Source organism: Calonectris borealis, chromosome 2 (genome assembly GCF_964195595.1).
Source record: "Calonectris borealis chromosome 2, bCalBor7.hap1.2, whole genome shotgun sequence".
NCBI classification, from domain to species: Eukaryota; Metazoa; Chordata; class Aves; order Procellariiformes; family Procellariidae; genus Calonectris; species Calonectris borealis.
In genome coordinates, this window is record NC_134313.1 from 164,168,053 (window position 1) to 164,191,021 (window position 22,969).

Below are 22,969 nucleotides of genomic sequence, written 5' to 3' on the forward strand. Positions count from 1 at the left end.
AAAAAAATTCTTATTAGACAATGTGCCTGTGTACTATTTCAGTCTCTTGAAATGTAAGTATAGAACTTTTCTCATAGCTAAAACTACTTCACTAACAAATCAAAATTTACTGAAATTGTTCTTCCATAATGTCCTTGGGAATTAAATTGAAAGACTTCTCCAGAGGCAAAATGCCTTTTCTAAATAAGTTCCAGTCAGTACAAAGCACAGTAATATGCTAGAGAAGCCTCAGGAAAGGACAAAGTGTTTGTGTGAAAGTGCTTACAAAGGAGTTAGTTACTTAGTCTATGCATAAACCTGCACTGACTTTTAAATCAAGATATTCAAGGTCCATGTTTAATTAAGATAGCTAATTCAAAGCACTTTAAAATCAATTTAAAAGTGTTTGCAGAAAATAATATCGCTAATTTAGTTCAAATGGGTTTATAGAGTAGGTAAGTGGCTAGATAAGGTTATAAACTATCTGTGATACTGATTTAAAAGATTTAAAAGTTGAAGTTGCATTCGCTGAAATGTTCTCAAGTGTGTCATTGCAAGTATCTAGGCAAAATGATTGTGAATTAATTTTTTAATGGTTTTAATTGTAGCCTCCTGCTAACATGGGATTTTTCTTTCAGTTATTCCTTTAGCTTTATTTGGTTCTCTTGTGGACTTGGATCTATAACAAAAATAACACTCCAGTATAATGATAGGCAGCAGTACAAATCAGCAAGACAAGTAAATACCACATATCAAAGGACAATGAATGTTTTTAAATATTTCCCTCCAGGTAGTTTCTTTTTCATATGGGCTAGTTGTTATCTAGTATTTTATCCCTGTTATACCTATACCTATTATGCATATCTGTGTTTTATCTTTTTTTTTTTTATTTCTAATCTTTCTTTAAAAACCGTAACCACTGTGAAGAAAAAAAAAATATGTAGCTATGATTCTTTATTAATGTCTCATGCCTACCCAGAAACAGAAATCAGCATCTGAGCTGGAAACTAATCTGAGCAGGCCAGTTAATTGAAAACACCAGAAAAGCCGAAAAACATCTCTTCCCAGATCTATGTCAGCATTCTCCTGGAGAAATTGGCTACTCATGGCTTGGACGGGCGTATTCTTTGCTGGGTAAAAAACTGGCTGGACGGCCGAGCCCGGAGAGTTGTGGTGAGCGGAGTTAAATCCAGTTGGCGGCCGGTCACGAGCGGTGTTCCCCAGGGCTCAGTACTGGGGCCGGTCCTGTTCAATATCTTTATCAACGATCTGGATGAGGGGATTGAGTGCTCCCTCAGTAAGTTTGCAGATGACACCAAGCTGGGCAGGAGTGTTGATCTGCTGGAGGGTAGGAAGGCTCTGCAGAGGGACCTGGACAGGCTGGATCGATGGGCCGAGGCCAACTGTATGAGGTTCAACAAGGCCAAGTGCCGGGTCCTGCACTTCGGCCACAACAACCCCAGGCAACGCTACAGGCTTGGGGAAGAGTGGCTGGAAAGCTGCCCAGAGGAAAGGGACCTGGGGGTGCTGATTGACAGCTGGCTGACCATGAGCCGGCAGTGTGCCCAGGTGGCCAAGAAGGCCAACGGCATCCTGGCCTGTATCAGAACTAGTGTGGCCAGCAGGAGCAGGGAGGTGATCGTGCCCCTGTACTCAGCACTGGTGAGGCTGCACCTCGAATCCTGTGTTCAGTTTTGGGCCCCTCACTACAAGAAGGACATGGAGGTGCTGGAGCGTGTCCAGAGGAGGGCAACGAAGCTGGTGAAGGGCCTGGAGCACAAGTCTGATGAGGAGCAGCTGAGGGAACTGGGGGTGTTTAGCCTGGAGAAGAGGAGGCTGAGGGGAGACCCCATCGTGCTCTACAGCTACCTGAAAGGAGGTTGTAGCGAGGTGGGGGTTGGTCTCTTCTCCCAAGTAACTAGCGATAGGATGAGAGGAAATGGCCTCAAGTTGTGCCAAGGGAGGTTTAGATTGGACATTAGGAAAAATTTGTTTACTGAAAGGGTTGTCAAGCCTTGGAACAGGCTGCCCAGGGAAGTGGTGGAGTCACCATCCCTGGAAATATTTAAAAGACGTGCTTAGGGACATGGTTTAATGGTGGACTTGACAGTGCTAGGTTAACAGTTGGACTTGATGATCTTACAGTTTCTTTCCAACCTAAATGATTCTATGATTCTGCTGCTTTTACTGAGGGCGACTGGAAAATTCTTCAGGAGTTGCTGTGGTGTCCTCATCGCTATTGGTAATAGCTAGTGCTAGTGCTTTTCAGCACTATCTTAAGGACTCTTTACTTCCAGGAGATGAGGTGCCTGCCTACCTGCTGGTGGTGGCTGGATTGGTGTGGGACACTACGGAGTTTGGGTCTGAAACTGTTGAGTGGCATAGAGGAAATGACGTTTGGCCAGAGGGAGTAAAATAGCATTCTATTCCATGATATTTTTTCTGTTTTTGTGGATGTAACAAAGTACTGTGATACACTTACAGCTGTGAATCTCCAGCGATGGAAGCGTAGGCTCTGACAGATCTCTGCAAACATCTCCAGATGTAGTATCCTCCATCAAGCACAACAAATGTCAGTGGAATTGTATGAAGGATTAATGGTTTGAAGTTGTGTTGGATGCAAAGAAAATGGTAGTTTCTCTTAGAAATGGATAATACTGCTATCTCTTTGACAATAGGATTTTATTTGCACATTGGTATTAATTCTGTTTTCAAGATATATGAGGGAATGGTTTATCTTTCTTGCTGAAAAGAGTTTGTGTATAGAAAGACATAAACCACAGCTGAGCATCTTTGGCATCTTTTTTTTTCCTCACGTGTTTTTGTGTGTGGATGGTGTGATTTTGAGACAGTGGTGGTAACTGGGAATGTGTGCTTGCAGACTGTTTGCAGGGATCGTGAAAAGCTTTGTGGGCTGTCCACCTGATCCTCATTTTGCTGTCCTTTCAGGGCTCAGGTAGATATGGAACGGTTCAGAAGAGCCAGTGGCTGCCAGGTGTGTAGCTCAAAATTAATGTCATCATGAAATGGGGAGACATTTCAAGTCTTCAATTTTTCTGAAGCCTACATTTGAGAAAGAGACCTGTCTGAATACTTGCGGCCAGAAGTGGGTGATACATAGCTCATGTTTTTCTCATTGAAAACCATCCACAAAAGAGGGTCTCCTGCGTCTAAAGATCTTGCAGGAAGGGAGACCAGCAATAACTACTCACTTTTAAAAACTTGCACAGGTTCGTGGTGCAGTTGTGCCACATGAGAAAATGTTAAACTCTATCTATAAAAAATAGTTGTACTACTACAGTTATATTTGTGTATTTGAAATGGTTATATCCCCTTTGTGCGCGTACAATTGTAACAGCAGAAAGACGCATTATACTTCTGGTAAGGAAGGTATGTTGATATACGGTATCAGGGAGCTAAGTAATTATTTCAGACTTTTGTTTTCTAATGAAATACTGGGCAACCAACAATATGTTATTATAGAATTTATATATAAGAAAAAGGTGACATTTACTAAGTCCCGTTAAAACAACAATAGAAATGAGTAGAGATTTTATTCATTGATTTTAAAAATACACACATCAGAAAGTATCTTGGATATCTTTTTTCAAGGAAAGCGAATGATGAAATCATACATTAAGTATAGCAATCACCTTCAGTACTTTTTCATTTGTTACTTGTTTATTATCTAATTAAATAGTATCATACTGAAATTTGGCCTAGTTGCTTCATCAGTAGTTCTAGTAGTCTTTGCTATAGCTCTTTTGGATATTTCAAATATTGCTGCGATAAAATCTTAGTTTCTAAAATCAGTAACCTGAAAATAGGAGAAAAAAACCAAAAAAGATAAAATTACTCCTATATCTGAAATAACAGAAGTGAGTATCTGTCATTGCAGCCCAGCATCTTCATGAGAACATCTCATTTTACACTGTACTGTAAAACAACGGATTATATAGTAAGGATCTTCCTTGGCTAATAACAGTAGTAGGCACTCAGCAGGTCGATCAGTGTAACTAGAAGACTATTTTGCTATTTTAAGTTTTAGTCAAGTTTTTGACTAAGTTTCATGTATTACTGAATGTCTTCATTGTGAGACATACAATCCAAGCCTCCTTGCTGCTTCAGAAATTCTGGGCCCTTTTTTATTAGGGAAAGGATAAAAGTTCAGTTTATTGCAGGCTGGCATGTGTTTTGTAGAAGAAATATGTTGATGTGTCCAAACTGCTGAAGTGGCTGATTTCAGAGGAGGCTTTTGGCAGGTGCTTGAAATGTTACTGCCATTCTCTTTGCTGAAACCGTTCAACATGCTTGAACTTCCCAGTTGACTGGGCGCAGATAGTTCACTTGGTCCTTCTAATTCCTTGGGTTGCAGTGTGCCGTTTCCCTTTGAAATCAGTCTCTGATTGTCAAAACTGCGTGGTCGGTTCTTGCAGTGGGAAAGATCCCAGGTAACTCCTTGACAAGGGGCTTGCACCAGGCGGTGAATTCCCAGGTGGGTACGCCATGGTGAGTTGTCTTGTACGTTGCCACTGCTGGTCATCTCCAGTCTGACCTTTCTGACAGGAACACGTTCTGTAAATGACTTTGATCTTCTAACTTTTTTATTAATTAAAACAGCATTGACCATTGATTCTGGGAGAACAGATTCATGTTCACCTACAAGAGAAATGCATATATGCACATTACTATGGTGGCAAAAATTAAGGGTGTAATTTCTGTGGCATAAACTCAACTGAAGAGCTTTAACAGATGAGTTTATCTGTACTCTTTCCATCTGTGGTAGAGAGTAGTGCAAGTTCTTTTGATGCCAGGTTATGGAGTAGACATATTTCATGCTCAGTTTTGCAGTTCTGAGGACATAAGTGGTACCCTAGGGTTAGTCAAATGAAAATGGAGATTTATCAAGTCAATATTGATCTACCCGGTAGTCTAAGACTCATTAACAACCCAGATTGAGAATTGACTTTCAGTAATTATTTGCTTGTGAGCAAAAATTTTTGAGGTGAGCAGGGACTTGCTCCGTGTGTTGGTAGGTGTGTGATTTGAAAGAAAAAAATGTTCTGTTTGATACTGTTTGAAGTTTGTATTCACAACTTAAAAATACTGTGACCGCTTCTGGATGAAACAAGTTGTGAATGTCGTCTTTTTCTTAATGAGGGGTCATTAACATATAGGCGTCTATTTTAGTATTTTGCTGCAATTTTACTATTGCAGTCAGTATAAATGGTGTAAAGTAAATAGCTTATCATACTAGCATTGCCTGAATGATTGCTTAGAGGAAAAATCTGCTTGCTCCATGAATGGTACAGAGTAGCTGTAACAGTGGGAGTGAATCTGGTCCTCATGAAAGTTATTCTTAGAAATGTATAAGATATTAGGGATAGAAATGCTAATGCTACATGTAGCAGCCATCAAATTACTGAACATGACTGGCTTTCTGTGCCTTGAAAATGAATAGAAACCGAACCATTACACTAAAGATAAGCAGTGCTGTTGACATTGCACGTATTAGTGAAATATACTTCAGTTAGTATAAATATAGTTTAACGTAGGAGTTGTGCAGAATGCTGACCTTATTTACAGGGTTGAGTTAATAGTAACTGTCTGTTGCAGTATGAGTTATGAAGCATATTACAGTGAAAAAAGTAGACATAGAAGAGTGCTGATTATATTCTGAAACAGAGTATCTGAATAGCCATTTTAAAAGAATTGTAACCCTGCATTTGAAATGAAGGTAGTTCGAATAGGATGCTGCCTTTAAAAAAACCAACAGCACAACCCACCCTTTATAACTGTCTTTCATACCATCTTTACAGAGAAATACTTGGAAGATGTGAGACCCGGCTGATTTACTGGCAGTAAATGAACCTGTACAACATGGCTTCAGCTAAGGAGGGGCTTTCACTACTGTCTTTGGCTCCCACTGCTGAAGCAACAACACCAGCACAGATTTTTTTCTGCTCCCTGGGTTGGCCACGTAGGGCTGATCTGATCAGAGCTGCTTTGCAGCATGGCTCTGGGAGTGAGAACTGTGTCAGCTCACATCATAGGCTCTCCTGCAGTGTTACCAGGAGAAAGAAGACTAAAGCACATGCAGAGCTTAGAGATATAGATGTGTTTGTGCATATGTCTATACAATGAAGTATGCTAACAGAGTTTCCTAGGGTGAAACCATTCAGAGAGATAAGAACACACAGTTCTCTATCATGGAACAGTGAGAATCAAAGTTATGACTGGACTTTATCCAGGAAATAAAGCTGAGCTTGGGTGACTGCAAAAAGCCCACTTGCAAAATAGATCCCGCTGTGTTCTGCAGAACAGCACTGTATAGCACTAGGCTACAAAAATTAGGGCTTGTTCTGCATATGTGAGAGAAGAAGCAAGAGAGAAGGAACTGAGAGACTCTGAGGTGATGCAGCTTTACGTGTTCTTGTGGATGTAATTGCACTCTTGGCTGAACTGACATTGATAGGTGACATCAGGTTTTATCTTGAACCTTATGAACTGGTCATCAGAAGAATTACGATCTGGCTTGAATTGATCAGAGAGTTCAAAGTAATGCATCTAGTCCAATTTTAGTAGTCTGGACTGGTTTTGAATTCAGGTTTGATTTGATTTCTTGGCTACAGGTGTGGCACACAAAATTGAGCAATGACCTCTGATAGAAATGTAAGTGTCCTGAACCACTGTGTGTTGAATTAACACACATTCAGCACTCTCTACACTTTTAAACAAAGCTTTAATTAGACAGGTCTTTGGTCTGTTGTTTTTTTTTTTTTTTTTTAATTGTGCATAATAGCCTTGTTGCAGGGTTGTTTACCATTTGGCCTTTTTCATATGCTGTCATCATGGATAGATACTTTTAAGGTTCTGGAGGGACAAAAGTTAATCTTATTTCGAGTTAGGTTGGGAAGTTCTTGGAAGAGATTTGTGCAGTCAGAGCACCAGTGTTTATTCTGTTGTGACTGCACGCGCTGAATGCTTCCATTTAATTCTTAAAGTAAATACTGTTTTCTTAGCCAATAAATAATGAATACACTGCTGTATTATCCCCTAGCTGGTGACTTTCCAATCTTGTCATGCTCTTTGTTCTCAAATAATCAGAAACAGGCAGAAGCGTGAACGTGGCTGTGTGTATTGGGGAAGGAACAGAAAAAAGTTGTTTTAAGGTGACTTCTCAGTTACTAACCCACCAGTCAAACACCTAGAGAAGTTAGAGGATCTTAAGTTCTGTTTAAAGGTCCACAGTTTCATTATTCTGAAGTAGTGACATACAAAGCTAAAAGTCCTCAAGGAAAGTTGGAGTTACCATTCCAGCTGTGGTGCAATAAATGCTCAAAACCCCTGTGGTATCATGGAAGGCCAGCTGGTCTGTCCAGCAGAAACAATTTAGGGTTTTACTAGTTAGAATAAAGACCTTTGGCAGGGATTTTTAAGACCATGAGGGACTGAAGGTGCCCTTCTTCCTCATGAGGTTTTTGTGTCTGGCCTCTGAGGTTTGTGTGTATGTGTGGGGTTGTGGTGGTGCTGTCGTTGTCGTCCTCTTCCCGGCCCAGCCATAATCTTACCCTGTAGGTAGGGAAACCATTTGCTGCCAGTCAAAATACTGATACATATGTGGACTGCCTTTTGATACTAGCTGGAATTTCTGGATAGTTTAAGCTTGTAATGTAAGGAGTGTAGGGCAGTAGGCTATCCTGATGTGGCAGTGTTCATTTCTGCTTGACGTTGTCGTGGAAACTGATGCATATAACAGGTTCAAAATGCTGAGCTGTGTAACAGGTTTTCCCAGCTTCCAAACCATAGGAATGTATAAGATCAACTTTCAGGACATTGAGAACTCAGCATAACAAAAAACCCTCAAACTTTAACTGCTTCTAACAGTAACATTAATCCTTTCCACACAGGTTGTTTAAAGATAAAAGTTCAGTGCAGTAGGTTGTGTGGTTTTGTGAATGTTTTGGGTTGTGTGTATGTATATGAAAACACTTGTATGTGAACTTCCAGCCCTACTAAATTTTAAACTTCCCAGAAACTATGCAGTCCTACTTTCTTATGTCTTTTCTTTAATCTGCAAATGGTGTCCTTGCAAAAAATCTGCTCTGATTACATTCATTATATCTGAAGCTTCATTTGAATTAAATCTGAATACAGACTTCTGCTTCCTTTCTTTAACTGGCTTACGTTTTTGCTATAGCTGATTAGATAGGCTGTTTTGTCTTCAAGTTAGTTGCCTTTTCATACCTGATAAAATAAGCTTGTATATATATATATATGTATATATCTATCTCTTCCTCACAGAGATTTAATTTAACATAAGAATTTCTAGACATTTGGATGAAAGAATATTGAAGAAGTGAATCTGTTGTATAGTTCATAATTATGTGTTTTTTCAATTGTTTTGGTGATATAGTCTGACACAGCCAAAATCTAGAACTGCTGACAAATGTAGAGGAAAATATAACGAATGAAATAACTTAAGTTCTGCATTTGTTGAGCTAAATACTAATATGAGAGGTGAAGGAAGCATATTTTTCATATTGCAATGAAATTCAGAAGACAACTTCATTAATTGACTTAGTATTCTCAATATCACTTTAACTTGGAAAGTAAATGAAAATGTATCAGTGTAGTATTGTAAGCAGTAATCTGACTGAAAACTTTATAATATTTGGAAGTTTCTTATATAAAATCTGTCTGAAGTAGCAAGTAGATGAGTGATACATATTGTTACTTGTTTTTCTATTTATGTACTTCCCAAGCAATATGCAGTGAAAACACTTTCAAAACGGGACCTCTTGTTTGAAGCTTGTATCTTAGTTACCCACTATGACTCTTAGTATAAGTTATTTTTTAACAAAAACCCAAGTTTTACTAGTCACTTGATGCTTGCTATTGCTTCCTGTAGGACACAGTTCTTTACACAGATAAAGAAGAAGGGAAAAAGAGACAGAAAACCCAGAATTGCTTGTTCTGATGGAAGCATTCAAAGAACATAAATGTTACAGAAGACCTTGCACAAATACACTGATGATAGACGTGAAGTACGTGACTCCTGTAAGAGTTACCATTTATATTTAGAATTTTACTTCACTGACATAAAACCTGTAAAACCTTATCTCAGATACGTTCATCTGTTTCAAATTCACATCAGTGTTTCACTGCCACGAAGCTAATTGATATAAACATAAGACCACCTTTCAGTGAAACGAATAAAAAACCAAAATGACAGAAAAGGAATTAACTTTGTACCTCTCTTGAAGCTGAGCATAAAAAGAACAAAGCTAGGAGTTATTCAAGATTTAAAGCAATAGTCTTTACATCTACATTTGCATTGTTTCCTATAAATATAAGCATACCTGTTTTAAATATAATAATGTGTGATTGCAGTTTTTGCTTCTGTTTTATATGGTCATACTGCTCCTCAAGTAAGCTTACATCCATCTTGCTTGGCTGCTTATCATGATCTGAAGCCTGTTGCTCTGAGGTATGAGTCACTGAAAAAATACCAGTCATGTATTTGTAAGCCTTCAGCATCTGTTCCAACAAGGAAGAAAAAGTCATGCAGAAGCAGGACATTTCCTTCATTGTGTTGGCAGAAAAGTAAATTAAATATGAAGCATCTGAAATCTTCCTAAGTGAAGAAGTAACTTTCTTCTAAGTACAGTGACTTCTTTCAGAAGTTGTGTGGTCCACTCTGAAGTGGATTTCAGTCAGCTTGTTTTCATGCGGTCTGGAGCTACTGCATACAGAGTTCATTATTATAACTGGATAGTTGGATTTAATGTTGACTTAAGGTTGTGAGCATATGAAGCTTTGCCAAAAAAAACAGTGAAATACAAAACCTCATTGAACACAGTCAGGTGCACAAAGGGCTGGATAATACTGGTTTATGTAGTAATGTTAATTCTTAAAGGGATGCTGTCATGGTGACCTCCCCAAGACAGTAGTTCCACCAGGGAAATCTTTCTTCAGGTTTCTTTCCAAGTATTTTGTGTCTTTTCCCCTCCTCTCTCCCTTCCTTAACTTTCATCCAATTTCATTCTTGCTGCCACTTCTTGGGGCAGTGGAGTTGTGCTTATTGCTCCCTTTTTAGAATGTGTTAAAAGTATTCAGGCCTGGTGCAGAGTCAAAACCGATTGTGCCAATGGCACTTGGAATTGGGAGGCTGGAGATAGGAATGCCTTACTCTGACTCATTCAGTTTTTCTGCCTTTCTTTAAAATGAAATAAACTATAGAAGTAATCATTTCCTTACTGAGAGCTGAACAAATTCTTCAAATGCATGGTAAGCCACAGTTTAAAACTTACCATACATGTTCTAGTATTCTCTAATAATGAGGCAAAAATTTTAAAAATACATGGCTTTTGATCATATCAAATAAAGTATGAGACTGTGTCTGGACTATGAACTGCAAGTTTCTCTCCCTGAAATAGGTCTATCTGATACTGTTGCCAAGGCCCAAGAGAGTAGTATGTGAAAAAATAATGCAGTTAAACAGTATTTTTAATAGAATTGTGCATCTGCTAGGTTCCTTGCAGTGAAAAACATTGCATAAAAAAACATTGTGAAAGGGCAATGTGTGGAAAGAATGCTGGTGTGCTGTATTTTTCCAGTTACTGGCAGAAATTATGCTATGATTTGCATCATAAATGATTTACTGAATCAGGCTCAAATCCTGCAGATCTTGGGAATCCCTTGGAAGTTGTGCGTACGCAGGTGACAGGACTCTAGTTATGCAGTGCATAGAGTTCTGGTAAGGCTCAGCAGGCTCACATGTGTAAGTCTGCTGTAATTCACTTATTAATAATTGCTTTTGCCTTCCCAATATGCTTGTGTCTTGTAAATCATGTTGCCTACCTCAACTGTAGTCTTTTTCTGCCTTAGCCAGGGAAAGAACAGTAAACAAAATATTTTGTCAGATACTGTAGATACTCTTCAAGTTAGCTTCTCTCTTGACCCTGGAAAAAGCACGTGTCATGTTAGAGTTGTTCTGATGTATCGTGGCTTTGGTAGATCTACTTTGAAATTCAGCCTTCAGTAGTGACAAACACCTAGTGCTCTGTAGAAATTGCCTTGTTTGTTCAGTGTTCTGAGTTGTTGGCACAACAAGTCCTCTTTTGGACCTTCAGGCAGTTGGTTTATACATTGGAGCAGGAGATTTAACTAACCTCATTACAGTTTGAGCTGGCATTCAATACAAACATTATTAATGGGCATAAAAGTTACCCAACCTTTTTAAAATTCCAGTCACACTATTTGACTCATTGACCTCCTGTGAAAGTGACTTCTGCAACGTGACTACGTGTTGCAGAAAGAATTACCAGGATAGCATCCTTGAACATGAAATGTAAGCTCTGTCTTCAAAGATGTACACTTGACTTCTCATTAGGAGAGCATTTAAAGTATAATGTGTTTTTATCTGATCAGAGTTGTTTATTGTTATTAATTATTTGTACTATACCTTTCCTTCAGGATCATGGAAAAGCCATCACACATCCATTAGTTACACAAATGGATTATACAAGGCAGTCTCTTCCCAAACAGTTGCATGGGTACGCAGCAAAACCAGAAACCGGGAGAAGAAACCAGATGCCCAGTGAAGTGAAGTGAATGAGTCCAGGTGGTATGGCAGATCGCTGGAACCAGGAACAGGGTTAGCTTTTGTTTTGCTGAGCCAATCCCGTATACATTGCAGTTTGTTTCCTTTTCAGGGAAAACTTGTGAACAGGGCATCTTGATTCAGTGTCAAGAGGTGTGTATATATGTGTTTGTGTGTATACGCTTTGCTATTGAGGCGCACGCGCGTGTGTGTAATACATACACACACCACCCCCCCACCTGTGTGTGTGTGTTGTGGATAATTTGCAACCTGGATCTGATTCCTAAAATGAGTTGCAGGTCTAATCTACATGTTATCACAAAGTACATAGGGTTAATTGTGGTTTTGATGTGTAGTGAGCTGATGCGACTAATCCTTGTTATGTCACTGATGTAAACTTGGAAATGGATTACCTGTGGGTTCTGTTGTTACACCATAGTGGAACAACTTCCTTTGTACCCCTAGCCTGTTTAGGTATTACTAATTAAAAAAAAAAAATTAAATTTTTGTATTGTCATACATACACACAAAATTATGACTTCTGTTTAAATCAGTCAATCGTTCAGTCTTCTTTAAATTGAGTTACTTGGATCTGCAGACCACTGTATACTTTGAAAATACGCAGCAGGTGGCACTATTGGAGTGGTATGACTATCTTTGCCTTAGTCCTAAAATGTTGGAGGCCCCCATTTGGATTGTAGGTTGCTGAGGAATATAAGCAGTCAAGCCATTTCCTAGCTCTGGTACACATATTTCCTAGCAGTACTATAGGTTCTGAAAACTTATTGCCATGATTAGGTTTGTGTAAAAACTTGTCTTTCTTTAATTGAAGAAACTCCTGTCAAAAACGTCATCTATGAGTGATTTTCATTTGATTACCCACTGAAGTCTGAAGTGCCATATTTCGCTTAAGTCTGTTCTTCCATCACACAATGGAAGCAATTCTTCATTTTCTTGAGGCAAAAAAATTTGAGAATACTTCATAATCCAAAAGCAATGGCTTTTAGAACTTGAAGTAGATGTTTACTGCCCTTGACCTTGGTTGCAAAAAATCTCATTAAAAACGATGCAACTAATTTTATCTCATACTAATTAATTTGTGAGTAGTAAATTACTTTTTTATTAAAAAATTGTTTGGAGGACCTTTATAAGAATAATTGTTGATTTAAAGATAATTAAAAATGCTTGTAACTGTTAACTGTTTGAATGCACTTCCTGTAACACTGGATTTTACTGCACAGCTGGGACCAGAGGTATATATGATTATTCATGTTGTTCATGTGCAGAATTATAGACATGTCCAACACTGTTCATGCAGGTTACAAAGATAGAATACAAATATCTGTAGATTTTAACGGGCACTGAGAAGGAAAATCAAAGTTACTGTGATAATCCCCTTTCTCTAGCTTTCTATAGTGTTTTTTTTTTAAATTTAAATGCAGTCCTGAAGTGTTAGAAAGTGACTATTTTATTGTTAGAAAATGTAATAACAAAAAGAAGGTTAGAAACAGAGTGGCTGCTATTTTTTGCGATCCAGATAGTATTAGTAGAATAGTAATTGTTTACTATTTGATGAGATTTTTGATGAGAGCACGTATATTTCTATTATTTGAAAGCACAACCTTAAAGCATGCTACAGTTCGGGATTGGTGTAAGTGGTTAGAGTGTAAGACTTTCTGATGATGCAAGATTATTTTTTGGTGCTCTCTGCATGTCCATGCTAATGGATGAAGGAGCCTACAATGCAAGTTGTCATTATGATCTCGAGATGTTTTTTCTGATCTGACCTTTCACGTGCTTTCAGACATGAAGGGTCCAAAGTGTGTCAAAGGGAGGGTGGCCCAGCTGACCTTCAAGTCCCTCTGAAGGTTTGGTGAGCTTGGGTCGTATATAGTCCACATTTCCTTCATAGTATTCTATTTTCCCCTTTTATCCCTTGTGATCTTTATGTAAATGTAATTAGGTAGTGTGTTTGTATGTAGGTATATATCAATATATCTGTATATCAAAAATAAATCAGGAATGTTATTTTGTTAGCTGATCTGAGAAGGTTGCCTGGTTAGTACAGGCTGTAAAATGGCTTGCCAAATTTCTATTCTTTAGATCCCTGAGGTTCCCAAGTGACTGATCAGTACCACTGATCCAGCCTTAGTGATTGGGAGGGGTTTTGCAAAACACTGGTGTGCCCAGAATGAGGTAGAAGCTGTAGGAAGCTCCAAATTGCTCCAGTCCAGTAGTGAGCTCTGGCATCTCTGATCCTGTGCTCTGCCTGGGTGGCTGTAAAGGCTTAAATCAAGGACACCAAGTTAGCACTGAGGGTTTCATACCAATCATCCTGTGCTTCACCTTTAATACTCGCATATCTGGCTTTGCATGTGTTGAGAACTTGGTGCTATCCAGTTCCCTTTGCAGAACCACGTTCTGTTTTTTATTTTGAGGACAGTAAATGCAGTCACACTGAAACCACTGGATTCATCTAAGTCAAATTGAATTGTGCTGGTTGTGAGGAGTTAAATGCAGCAGATGTTCTGTATGTGTTTTTGTGCCTGGCATAAGCAGCATTTAAAAACCTCTATTCTGTCTTTGTTGGTGCAGAGGATTAAGTAACCTTCCTTTGGAGTGTTACTTGCTTACACTTGCTGTGTTACTTGGAAAATAAACTAAAATGCTGAAATTTGCTCTGTTAGAGGGCCACTCACTCTGTTGGTTGTCTGCATTATTACTCCATGTAAACAATTGGCATCCAAAACTTAGGGTCAGGAGTTGTGTACATTTTGTAGTTCTGCTGTCCTTGCCCACTGAGAACTTCTGAGATTCCCTTTTAGAAGTGACAGTGTGCAGAGGCAAGTCTAAGAAGAAACTGAAGTTATTTACCAGTTAGAGATTTTAAACAAATGAACCCTGACGTCTTTCCTTACCATTTCCCTTGCTTCCTTCTTAGTTCTTGGGTTTCTTAAATTAGTGTGACAAGCAAGATGATTAAGTTTATTCCATTTTGACCTCATAAAACTGTCCACGAGAAGAGCGTGGGAGGGAACTGAATGGCCTTCAATAGTCCTCTTCAGGGGATTTTGGAAATTCATTGAAGCTTCCTTGGTCCTATAGATGCCTTAAATTCCAGTTACTGGTAAGCAGAGTTCACATTTCTGGTACTGCTACCTAAGAATCTTTTCTATACCAGTTACTTCTCTGACTGTTTCCTCTCCGTAGAGTTATGATGGCTACAGCTCTGGGAGGTGACAGCAGCCTGTGTTTATTCATTCTCCCAATAGACATAATACGCATATAGGAACTCTGGGAGAATTTCAAGCATGGTCTAAAACAAATTGGATAAGCTATATAAATTTTCTGCCTTGATTTTTCCACCTGTAAACTACATGATTCATTCTTGATTGCAAAATGATTTTTGATCCTTGCAGGATGGTGCTGAAAAGTGCAACGCTTGGCCCTTATTAGTTTCCACTTCAGGCATTGTTCGAGTAGGAATGACTTTATCTTTGATTGTTTTTAATCAATAAAATGTACTTATCTGTAAGTGGAGTTTGATAAGAAGAAAGTACGACCTGAAAGAACTGGTTAATCTGTTGTTAATGAAAAGTTTTATCTGGGTGACAACATCTTGCTTCTGAGATATTTGCTTTTGAGCATTAGGACACAAACGACTTCAGTATTCATCTTCAAGGAAATCTGCTGGGTGTATAAGTTAACTTTAATAAGCCTTGCAAATGACTCTAGTTAAGATAGTCCTCCAAAGAGGATGGTTAAGTACTATTACTATTGTGAGAATGAATATAGACTTGAAATCTGTGCAGGGGAGGAAAGTATCCTAAAAATAATTTGCTATTCAGAAACATCCTTCACTTCACTTCCATGCAGAGATCTCATGAGGAATTTGTACTGCACTTCATAATCACTAGTAGCCTAACTGAGTCAATGAAATTACATCTGTAAAACTAGAGTATGTAAAACCAGATACAACTCCACAGTGCTGATTCAGTACCCACTGAAGTCAACACACGTTCTGTTGAATTCGATAGAAGTGAAATTGGAGAATATACATGATTAAATAAAAGCTGCGAATTGACCAATACTTATGAAAGTGACAGTATAATTGAGATTGTGTAGTTGAGCCATCATTTAAAATTTTTTCTTGTACCCATTGTTCATGTGCATGTATATGCTTTTATATGGAATGCTGCGCCAGTTCTTCATGAGGTCTCTGTAGAGGGCCTTAATTGGTTAATGCAGTACCACACCTGGGATTTTGAATATGCACTTGTCAAAAATTAAATCAACCAATAAGTATGTGGAATAATTACTATATCTAAATAAGCTATGTCTCCATGTAACAACTGTGGTCTGGGCTTCCTCTTGTGGAACTCATGCATAGGGCTTTTGCTGGATCTTTATATATACTTTCATCCGTTCACAGTACAGTCAGTAAAATTACAGTGGATAACAGCCACCTCGATCCATTGCTTTTAAACATCAAGTACTTATTCTTACAGGGTGTATAATGAGACTCTGCACAGCATTTGAAGGTATGGACAAACATGATGGTTACCACAAAATCATGTGCAGAAGTAACTTCAACAGATGAAAAGTGCATATTTAGGGAAAGGAAAATATTTTTGGTGTTATAATGCCATCTCAATAAAAAGAACAGCAGCTTCATCTTTTAATTTATAGTACTGTGGTATTTTATATTATCAGTACTTGGTTAAACATTGCTGGAGATTTTGTGATAACAGAGTACCTGTTAAGTACCTGTACTTAGCAATGCTAAGTAGAAAGGGAATGACCTTTAGAGCATTGTCATTGTTCAGATATCTTTCCAGTAGGTAGGTCTAGTGCTCAAGCTGAGATTTTTTTTTAAGGTGATGTGTTAATGTGTTATTGTTGTGTTACTTGGGGCTTAACATTGTAAACATCTCATACCTATTTAGCAGCATTGCATGTGACTGTCAGGTTACTTGGCAAATAGGTTGGCATTTATCTGACCCAGCTTAGTTTAATGTTTCTGAGGCTAATTAAAGGCCCACAAGATTTCGTATTGGGAAAAGGATAATTGTGCGACCAGGCCTAACAGTGCTAGGTCTAATACGGGCTGCTGCGGTTGTACTGCATGTGCCTAACTGATGTCTGTATGTGCAATGACTCTTACCTGTGACATTGTTTCTTCTATGCCAACCTATCCTCATGTATGAATGTGAAATACCTGTTTGGGGCTTAGAAATATTTGGCCGCCCTGCTACTTAAAATAACTAGTTAGATGCCCAAAATCTACTGCTGGAAGCAAAAGAATTGGTAGCTTTGTAGTTGCCCATGGACTTCTGTTACTTCCTGTGAAGGTGTGAGTATTTTCACATCCCATTAAATTATGTAGCCTGTATAAAATCAGGATAGCTGGACTGCTGTCGATATAGTAATCCTAATTTATATCAAAGGTCTGGTCTATCTGTTCGCTAGCTTGTTAGCACATCTAAGATGATGTGATGGTAATGAAGCATGGTAGTTAGGCTGTCACTGGTTTCGAAGGAGTTCACCTGTGTAAAGCTAAAGAATGCAGTTAAATCTAAGTTTATATCAGGGTGCAGCTGAGATCAGAGGCAGATTTTGATACTCAAAGTGAGAATAAAAAGTGAAAAATCTCAGTATGTAGGAATATGGAATACAGTTAAAATAATTTATGTTTTGCAATGAATTGAAATGAATGTGCAGTTGAAGTTAACTTGACAGTGGGGGAAGAAAAAAAAGCATTAATTGACATACTAGTTATAACTTATCAAAACAGCCCAGGGCCTAGGAGAGCATGGAAGTATTGCTTCTCCATCAGGTCAGAAACTAGTTAATAGGAAAAGGGGAATAAACTCACTTTTCCCGTTACCCTGCTCTATGTGTCTTGAGTGATTAATCTGTGCTCTGCCTCAAGCTGTTAATCTGCAGTGGTGACATTTCAATTATAAACGGCATTTTGTCCATCCCCTCTGGAAATTCTGGATTTGTCAGTGCTAAAGCATCACTAGTATGTGACTGCAACTTCACTGATAACTGCACAGCTAAACCTTGCTTGCTTTCAAGAAACAATTTTGGAGGTTATGGTAATATCTGCCAGCATAAACTTTAATGCAGAAAGAACAGCAGCAATGCACATTTTCCATACACAAACAACTAAATTTGAGAGAACACTGCCTTGATGGAAGCATGGGCAACAAAGTGACTGGGTACGGCAATGATTCTCCAAAATTCCCTGTTTTCTCTAGAAAAACACAGAGAGTGAAAGTAGCAACATTAACATTCCCATTCTGTCCTTGAGTGGATTCTCCTACCCTATTGTCTTAGAACCTTGTTCCTAATTTAAGGAGATCTGATCACACAAGGGTGGTTATTCCAGCCCCTAACTTTTCTGTGCTATTTAAAGCTATTCAGGACTATTCTTCTGATCTGATTGCTGAAGAATATAATTGATTCTTACATCCTTGTAAGATTGTTTTATTTATTTATAAACTGTTGTTTCCTTTTACTAACCAATACCTCCTTTAAAAAAAATTTAAAAATCCACTAATGTCTCTTTTTCTGAAGTCATTTATCATTCTTATGGCTTTCTTCAGAACTGACTTCAGTTTCTCTTCATTTTTGTGAGTGGTTACATTTTGAAAATTGCAGCATTTCAAGCCTCAGCCTCTGTATGTGTTACTTATTTATAGGGTATATGCAGCAAGTGAAAGGGCAGAGCAAGCCTTTCTGGCTCACCAGCCATATTCTGCATTAATGGAAAAGCAGCCTCTAGGTGTTATTTGATCTCTTGTTGTCTGGTAAGAGTTACACTAAGGAAACAGTTCTTGGTAACATTTTAAAAACTTTATTTCCTTTCACAGCCTCTTCTTGGTTGTGAGACCTTTGTTCAGGACAGGGCCATCCAGCATGAGCTCCTTAGGGGCAGGGAAATTCCACCACTATCTGGTGGCCATCTGATTTAAAGAAGACAAACCACAAACTGTGTGACAATTCTACATACCTTTATTTTTAAATGGACTGGTACTTCCACTTACTTCATTGGGATATTTCCTGATTACAAAATATTCAGATAAATTTGCAGGATTAGACTCTAAAAGGCAGGCCAACAACACTATGCATTTGAAGAGATTCCCACAGTGTAAATATTTTTCAGACAACTTTAAACTAAACTGCCGTATTTAAAGATTTTGTGATCACATTTCTAATACAGGTACTCTCAATATAGAATATTCAAAGGTGATATGATAGAGTAAGATTGGTTTAAAAGTCAGTCTATTGGAATGCTTATTTGCGTTGTAGGCTGAAAGTCTTCAGGATTAATGTTTTAAAGGTTTTTCTTTGCAATAATAACTAGAAATCTTAAACGTATAAACCTATGGGAGTTAGGGCTTTGAGAAATCACTGGGAATATTTAAAATGTATTTAAAATGTTCAGTATATGACAAAATTTGGTAATATTTTATAGTTTAAAGGGCATTTCAAATTAAGTATTTGTACTGTTAAAACAGTTTAAGATCCTGGGCATGCAAAACCCATTTGACTTCATTAAGGCTCTGCTGAGATACCGCCTTGATTGCAGAATGAAAGCATATTTTAGATGAGCCTTCTTTTGATTATGCGATTCCACTTTGCTTGTCACATGCTATGGCAGGTAATGCAAAACCCGAAAAACCTCCCCAAACCCTCCCAACTGAAAAAAAAAAAGCAAACCACAAAAAAAAACTTCAGCCAAAGTAACAATTCTGCATTTTTTTATGGAATACTGTGGAAGGGCGTTTGTGCAAACCAGAATGCGCTACCACAACAGGACTGACGCATATTAATGCAATATTAAAATTCTGTGAATTCCTTTGCGCTGTGGTTTGAAGTTGCCCCGTTTTTGTTTTCTTTCCGTTTATCGGGCGGTGACTGTACAGCTGCTTTAGTGCTTTCTCACCGACTCGGGCACCGGCCGGCCGGGGGGATCCCACGCGTTAGCACGTAACGACGGCCGTGCACAGCCCTGGCACTCGGCAGGCCGCCGTCAGACCTCCTCCCCAGAGCCCTTCCCTGCTCCACCGCTCTCGCACAAGCCCCTCCGCGTGAGGGAGGGATGAGGGGTTAGTCCCGCTCCGTGTGCGCTGAGCGCTCGTTAACTCCAGCGCTCCCGCTCCGCAGGGCCGGGCTGGCGGCTGCTTCCCGGGGAGGCCGGGCCTGCCAAGCCACCCCCTCCCCGGCCCCGGCCGCGGGGCAAGGGTGAGGGCCGGCCGGGCCCCGCCGCGCCATGGCCGCTCCCTGCTACTTGGGCTGGGATTTCAGCACGCAGCAGGTACCGGGGCCTCCTCCCCGCGCCCCTCCTCTCCCCTCCCTCGGCCGGCGGCGGCTGCGCGGCGGCGCCGGGACCCGGCGGGGCAGCCCGGCCGCCTGCCCGGCCCTGCGCCGCGCGGGGCTCCTCTGGCGCCGCCGCAGCAGCCAGCCCCGGGGTCTGAAGCGCGGGGGCGGGCGGCTACACCCGGCCGGGCCTCGGGGAGCCGCAAGGGGCAAGGCCCGCGCTGGCCCGCCCGCCATCGTGACGCGCTGACCTGGCGCTGTGCTGCCCCGCAGCACAGAAGGGGAACGGGCCTTCCTCCTCTCTAGCAGCTTTCATCGCCTCTTTCCCCCTCCTAGCGACGGTTTTGTTTTGCAGGGTTTCCTCGTTTGCAGCAGGGCCGGGCTGCAACTTGGCGCTGCAGGATGCTGTGCTGCGCTCAGTGCCGAGGGTTCACGCATGCCAGCAGCCTGACACAGCTAATGCAAAATAATTCCCAGCGCTTCATGTGTTTTAAGGCTTCTGTGGGCTACGGGCACTGTGTGTGCCTGACTTCCCTTCTCCTGCATAAGCGCATCCTTCGGCCCTTTCTGTTTGTCTCGTCTCGTCTGAAGCTGTAGGCTGTGTGTCCTAACATGTCATGCTTCCCCGTCCTGCTAGGGGTGCATTTAATCCTGGGAAGGAGTGCTTATGGCCCCTCTGTACATGCAGACTGCATGGAGACCCCTCTGCCAGCGGCATCAGGCAGGCTGAGAGCTGGGATTTGCACCTGAATCCAGCTTTTCCAGTGTCCTTGTGTGAATCACGATTAGTAGGATTGCGAATCTGGATGCTCAGGTTGCTTCTCGAAATCTTGATTTGTCGTCACAATCAGGTATTACTACACTGTGAATAGAAACGCTGCCCAAGTTGTGCGTAGGCCTGAATATGTTTAGCCAACAGGCATATGAGCATAAATAACTTCATTACGGCTGTGCTGAAGTTTGGGAGCTTGGAAAGACACATCCAGGTTACCCGTATGAGGTTGATCAAGTGTTTTTCTAAGGGGGCATGCTGCAAGCAGAAAGCCAATTAAGCTGCAGTGGGTCAGAGCCAATTTTAAGCTAGTGCAGGGCACCAGCTTGGAAATGAGTTGTGCAATGCATAAACGATGGCCCTATGTTAGTATGGCTAAAATTGAAGTAAGCCACTCCTAAATGGGGATGGCCTTGTTATTTGAATACAACTCTTTGAGATGCATTGGTTTTTGTAGGTTTTTTTGTCTGTTCCTTTAACAGCAGTTTGCACTCTCCTCCTTGTTGAAATATGTGCAGAATGTGAGCTACCTTCTCACTTTTCTTCTAGGCTGTTAATGTTTTTCTTCTGTACTAAGTGAACTTGAGCAAAGATAGAGGGGGAAAGTTTGTGGTACTCTTCTAGTTTGTGCTTACAAGAAAGCTCAGCTTTATGGAATTACCTGTTTGGGATGTTGCTTTCTGTATATTGCAGAAGCTCAGAATATACTTGTGCAATGCCCTCTGAGCTTTGCCAGACTGGTAGAGTTTGATTTACTCACCATTTGGGGAGCAGGGAAGGCCTTCAAGGTATCCTAAGGGTCTGTTAGGTTCCTCGGTAAGATGGGGCAAAAAAAAAGGAGAGGGGGGAAAAGAAAAAGGCATATGGCATCTTTAATCTAAGATACTGTATGCTTTGGAGAAATTGGAAAAATTGGTTATCATGATGCAAGCTACGAACCTGGTAATTTGTTTGTTGTTCTTTAGCATATGCCTGCATCTTGATCTTGTGCGATTAAGGAGAGAGAAAATGGGGGGGCGAAATGCAAGCAAACAAATATACATGTTGCTGAATGGGTGGAATGCTGGAAATCCACATAATAACTTGTTTCATGTAAAATTGTGCCCATACTTTCAGCGAGTTGTATGGATTGGGGTGATCTTTTTTCTCATTTCGTCTGTGAAAATTGAATTACTATAAATGAGTTATCTGTCCTATTTAATTATTGTTAGTTTTTGTTAACATTCTGTTTTATATCTTCTAGCTGAAAGTCATTGTTATTGATGAACAGCTGAGAGTCATTTATGAGGATAATGTTCATTTTGATAAAGACCTTCCGGAATTTAAGTAAGGCTTTTTATATTTTACTTGGATAATATAATTTAGAGCTTTGGGGATTGGGGCAGGGGGGCTGTTGCCTTATTTGGTCTCACTGATATGAGGAGGCATGGAAAAAGTTCATGCCATGTTCATGTTTCATACTTGGCGAGGGTAGTATATGCTCTTGCCTTCCTTGGTGTGTAAATGTGGCAAGAACTCCCAACAGGAAATAAGTGAAAAAAATCTAGCCCAAAGTATTATGTATAAATAAACTAAATCTTTTTTCTTTTGGGACTTCAGACTTGTGGACATGACTGTTTCTTTTTGGGTCACAGAAGTAAGCACCGCCTTTGTGTCAGGGTGGGATGCTATGATGACAGCAAGTAAATTGCATGAGGGGAACTTCTAAAGGGCGTTCAGAGACAAATTCAGTGGTTCCAAATCTCACAATAGGATGTAGGATGACAGTATTTGTTTACTTCAGTTAATAGACTAGAATTTACAAATGTCATCCTCCGTGGTCACAAATTCCAATGAAGTACATTTATTTACTTGATGGTTTAACAGCAAAAATTGAATTTCATCTTCTAGATTCAAGCCACTAATGGTGACGGTTAAGAAACTTAGAAATAATGGAGCCAATGAGCAGTATCAGCATTGGAGTCTATCACAGATCTTACTTCAGATCAGAGCCTTTCCTTGCAAATTATTTACTTTGCAATTGGGTCAAACATCTCTTATGTCACCTCCTAGGAGCTGGCTTTTACATTTTCAGGTTTCAAACACTGATCGTATCCTTGCTCTTAACATAAAAGCATTACAAACTCTCTTCGGTTATTAATAAATTTGAAGAACTTTGCTTGGTGGGGAAAAAATTGCTTAATTTACTAAGAGAAAATACTGTTTTTCTGTAGGACTCAAAGTGGAGTCTATATTCACAATGACAGACTGACAGTCACTTCTCCTGTGCTAATGTGGGTCAAGGT

At 39.9% G+C, this 22,969-nt stretch overlaps 2 protein-coding genes across 2 annotated transcripts in view; one reads left to right on the top strand and one right to left on the bottom strand.

Annotated features, from left to right (window-relative positions):
• Window positions 1-2,344: 2,344 nt before the first annotated feature.
• Window positions 2,345-9,762, bottom strand: C2H9orf152 (chromosome 2 C9orf152 homolog). The gene is made up of 2 exons (XM_075144242.1): window positions 9,342-9,762; window positions 2,345-4,638 (listed from the first exon to the last, which is right to left on the bottom strand). The coding sequence occupies exons 1-2, from the start codon at window positions 9,568-9,570 to the stop codon at window positions 4,067-4,069; spliced, it is 801 nt and encodes a 266-aa protein (XP_075000343.1). The 5' UTR covers window positions 9,571-9,762; the 3' UTR covers window positions 2,345-4,066.
• Window positions 9,763-19,534: 9,772 nt separating this feature from the next.
• Window positions 19,535-22,969, top strand: part of XYLB (xylulokinase) — an 87,046-nt gene continuing 83,611 nt past the window's right edge. Inside the window, exons 1-3 of the mRNA XM_075144237.1 lie at window positions 19,535-19,910; window positions 21,928-22,010; window positions 22,898-22,967. Coding sequence (XP_075000338.1) covers window positions 19,866-19,910; window positions 21,928-22,010; window positions 22,898-22,967 — 198 coding nt within the window. The 5' untranslated portion in view covers window positions 19,535-19,865. The remainder of the gene's footprint in view (window positions 19,911-21,927; window positions 22,011-22,897; window positions 22,968-22,969) is intronic.

Bases quoted from the DNA above. Each gene is read 5' to 3' on its own strand.
- C2H9orf152 (XM_075144242.1), bottom strand. From the start codon at position 9,570: ATGAAGGAAATGTCCTGCTTCTGCATGACTTTTTCTTCCTTGTTGGAA. The intron at 4,639-9,341 runs GTATGCTTATAT...TTTCTCTTGTAG, and splicing joins CATTATTATATTTAAAACAG to GTGAACATGAATCTGTTCTC.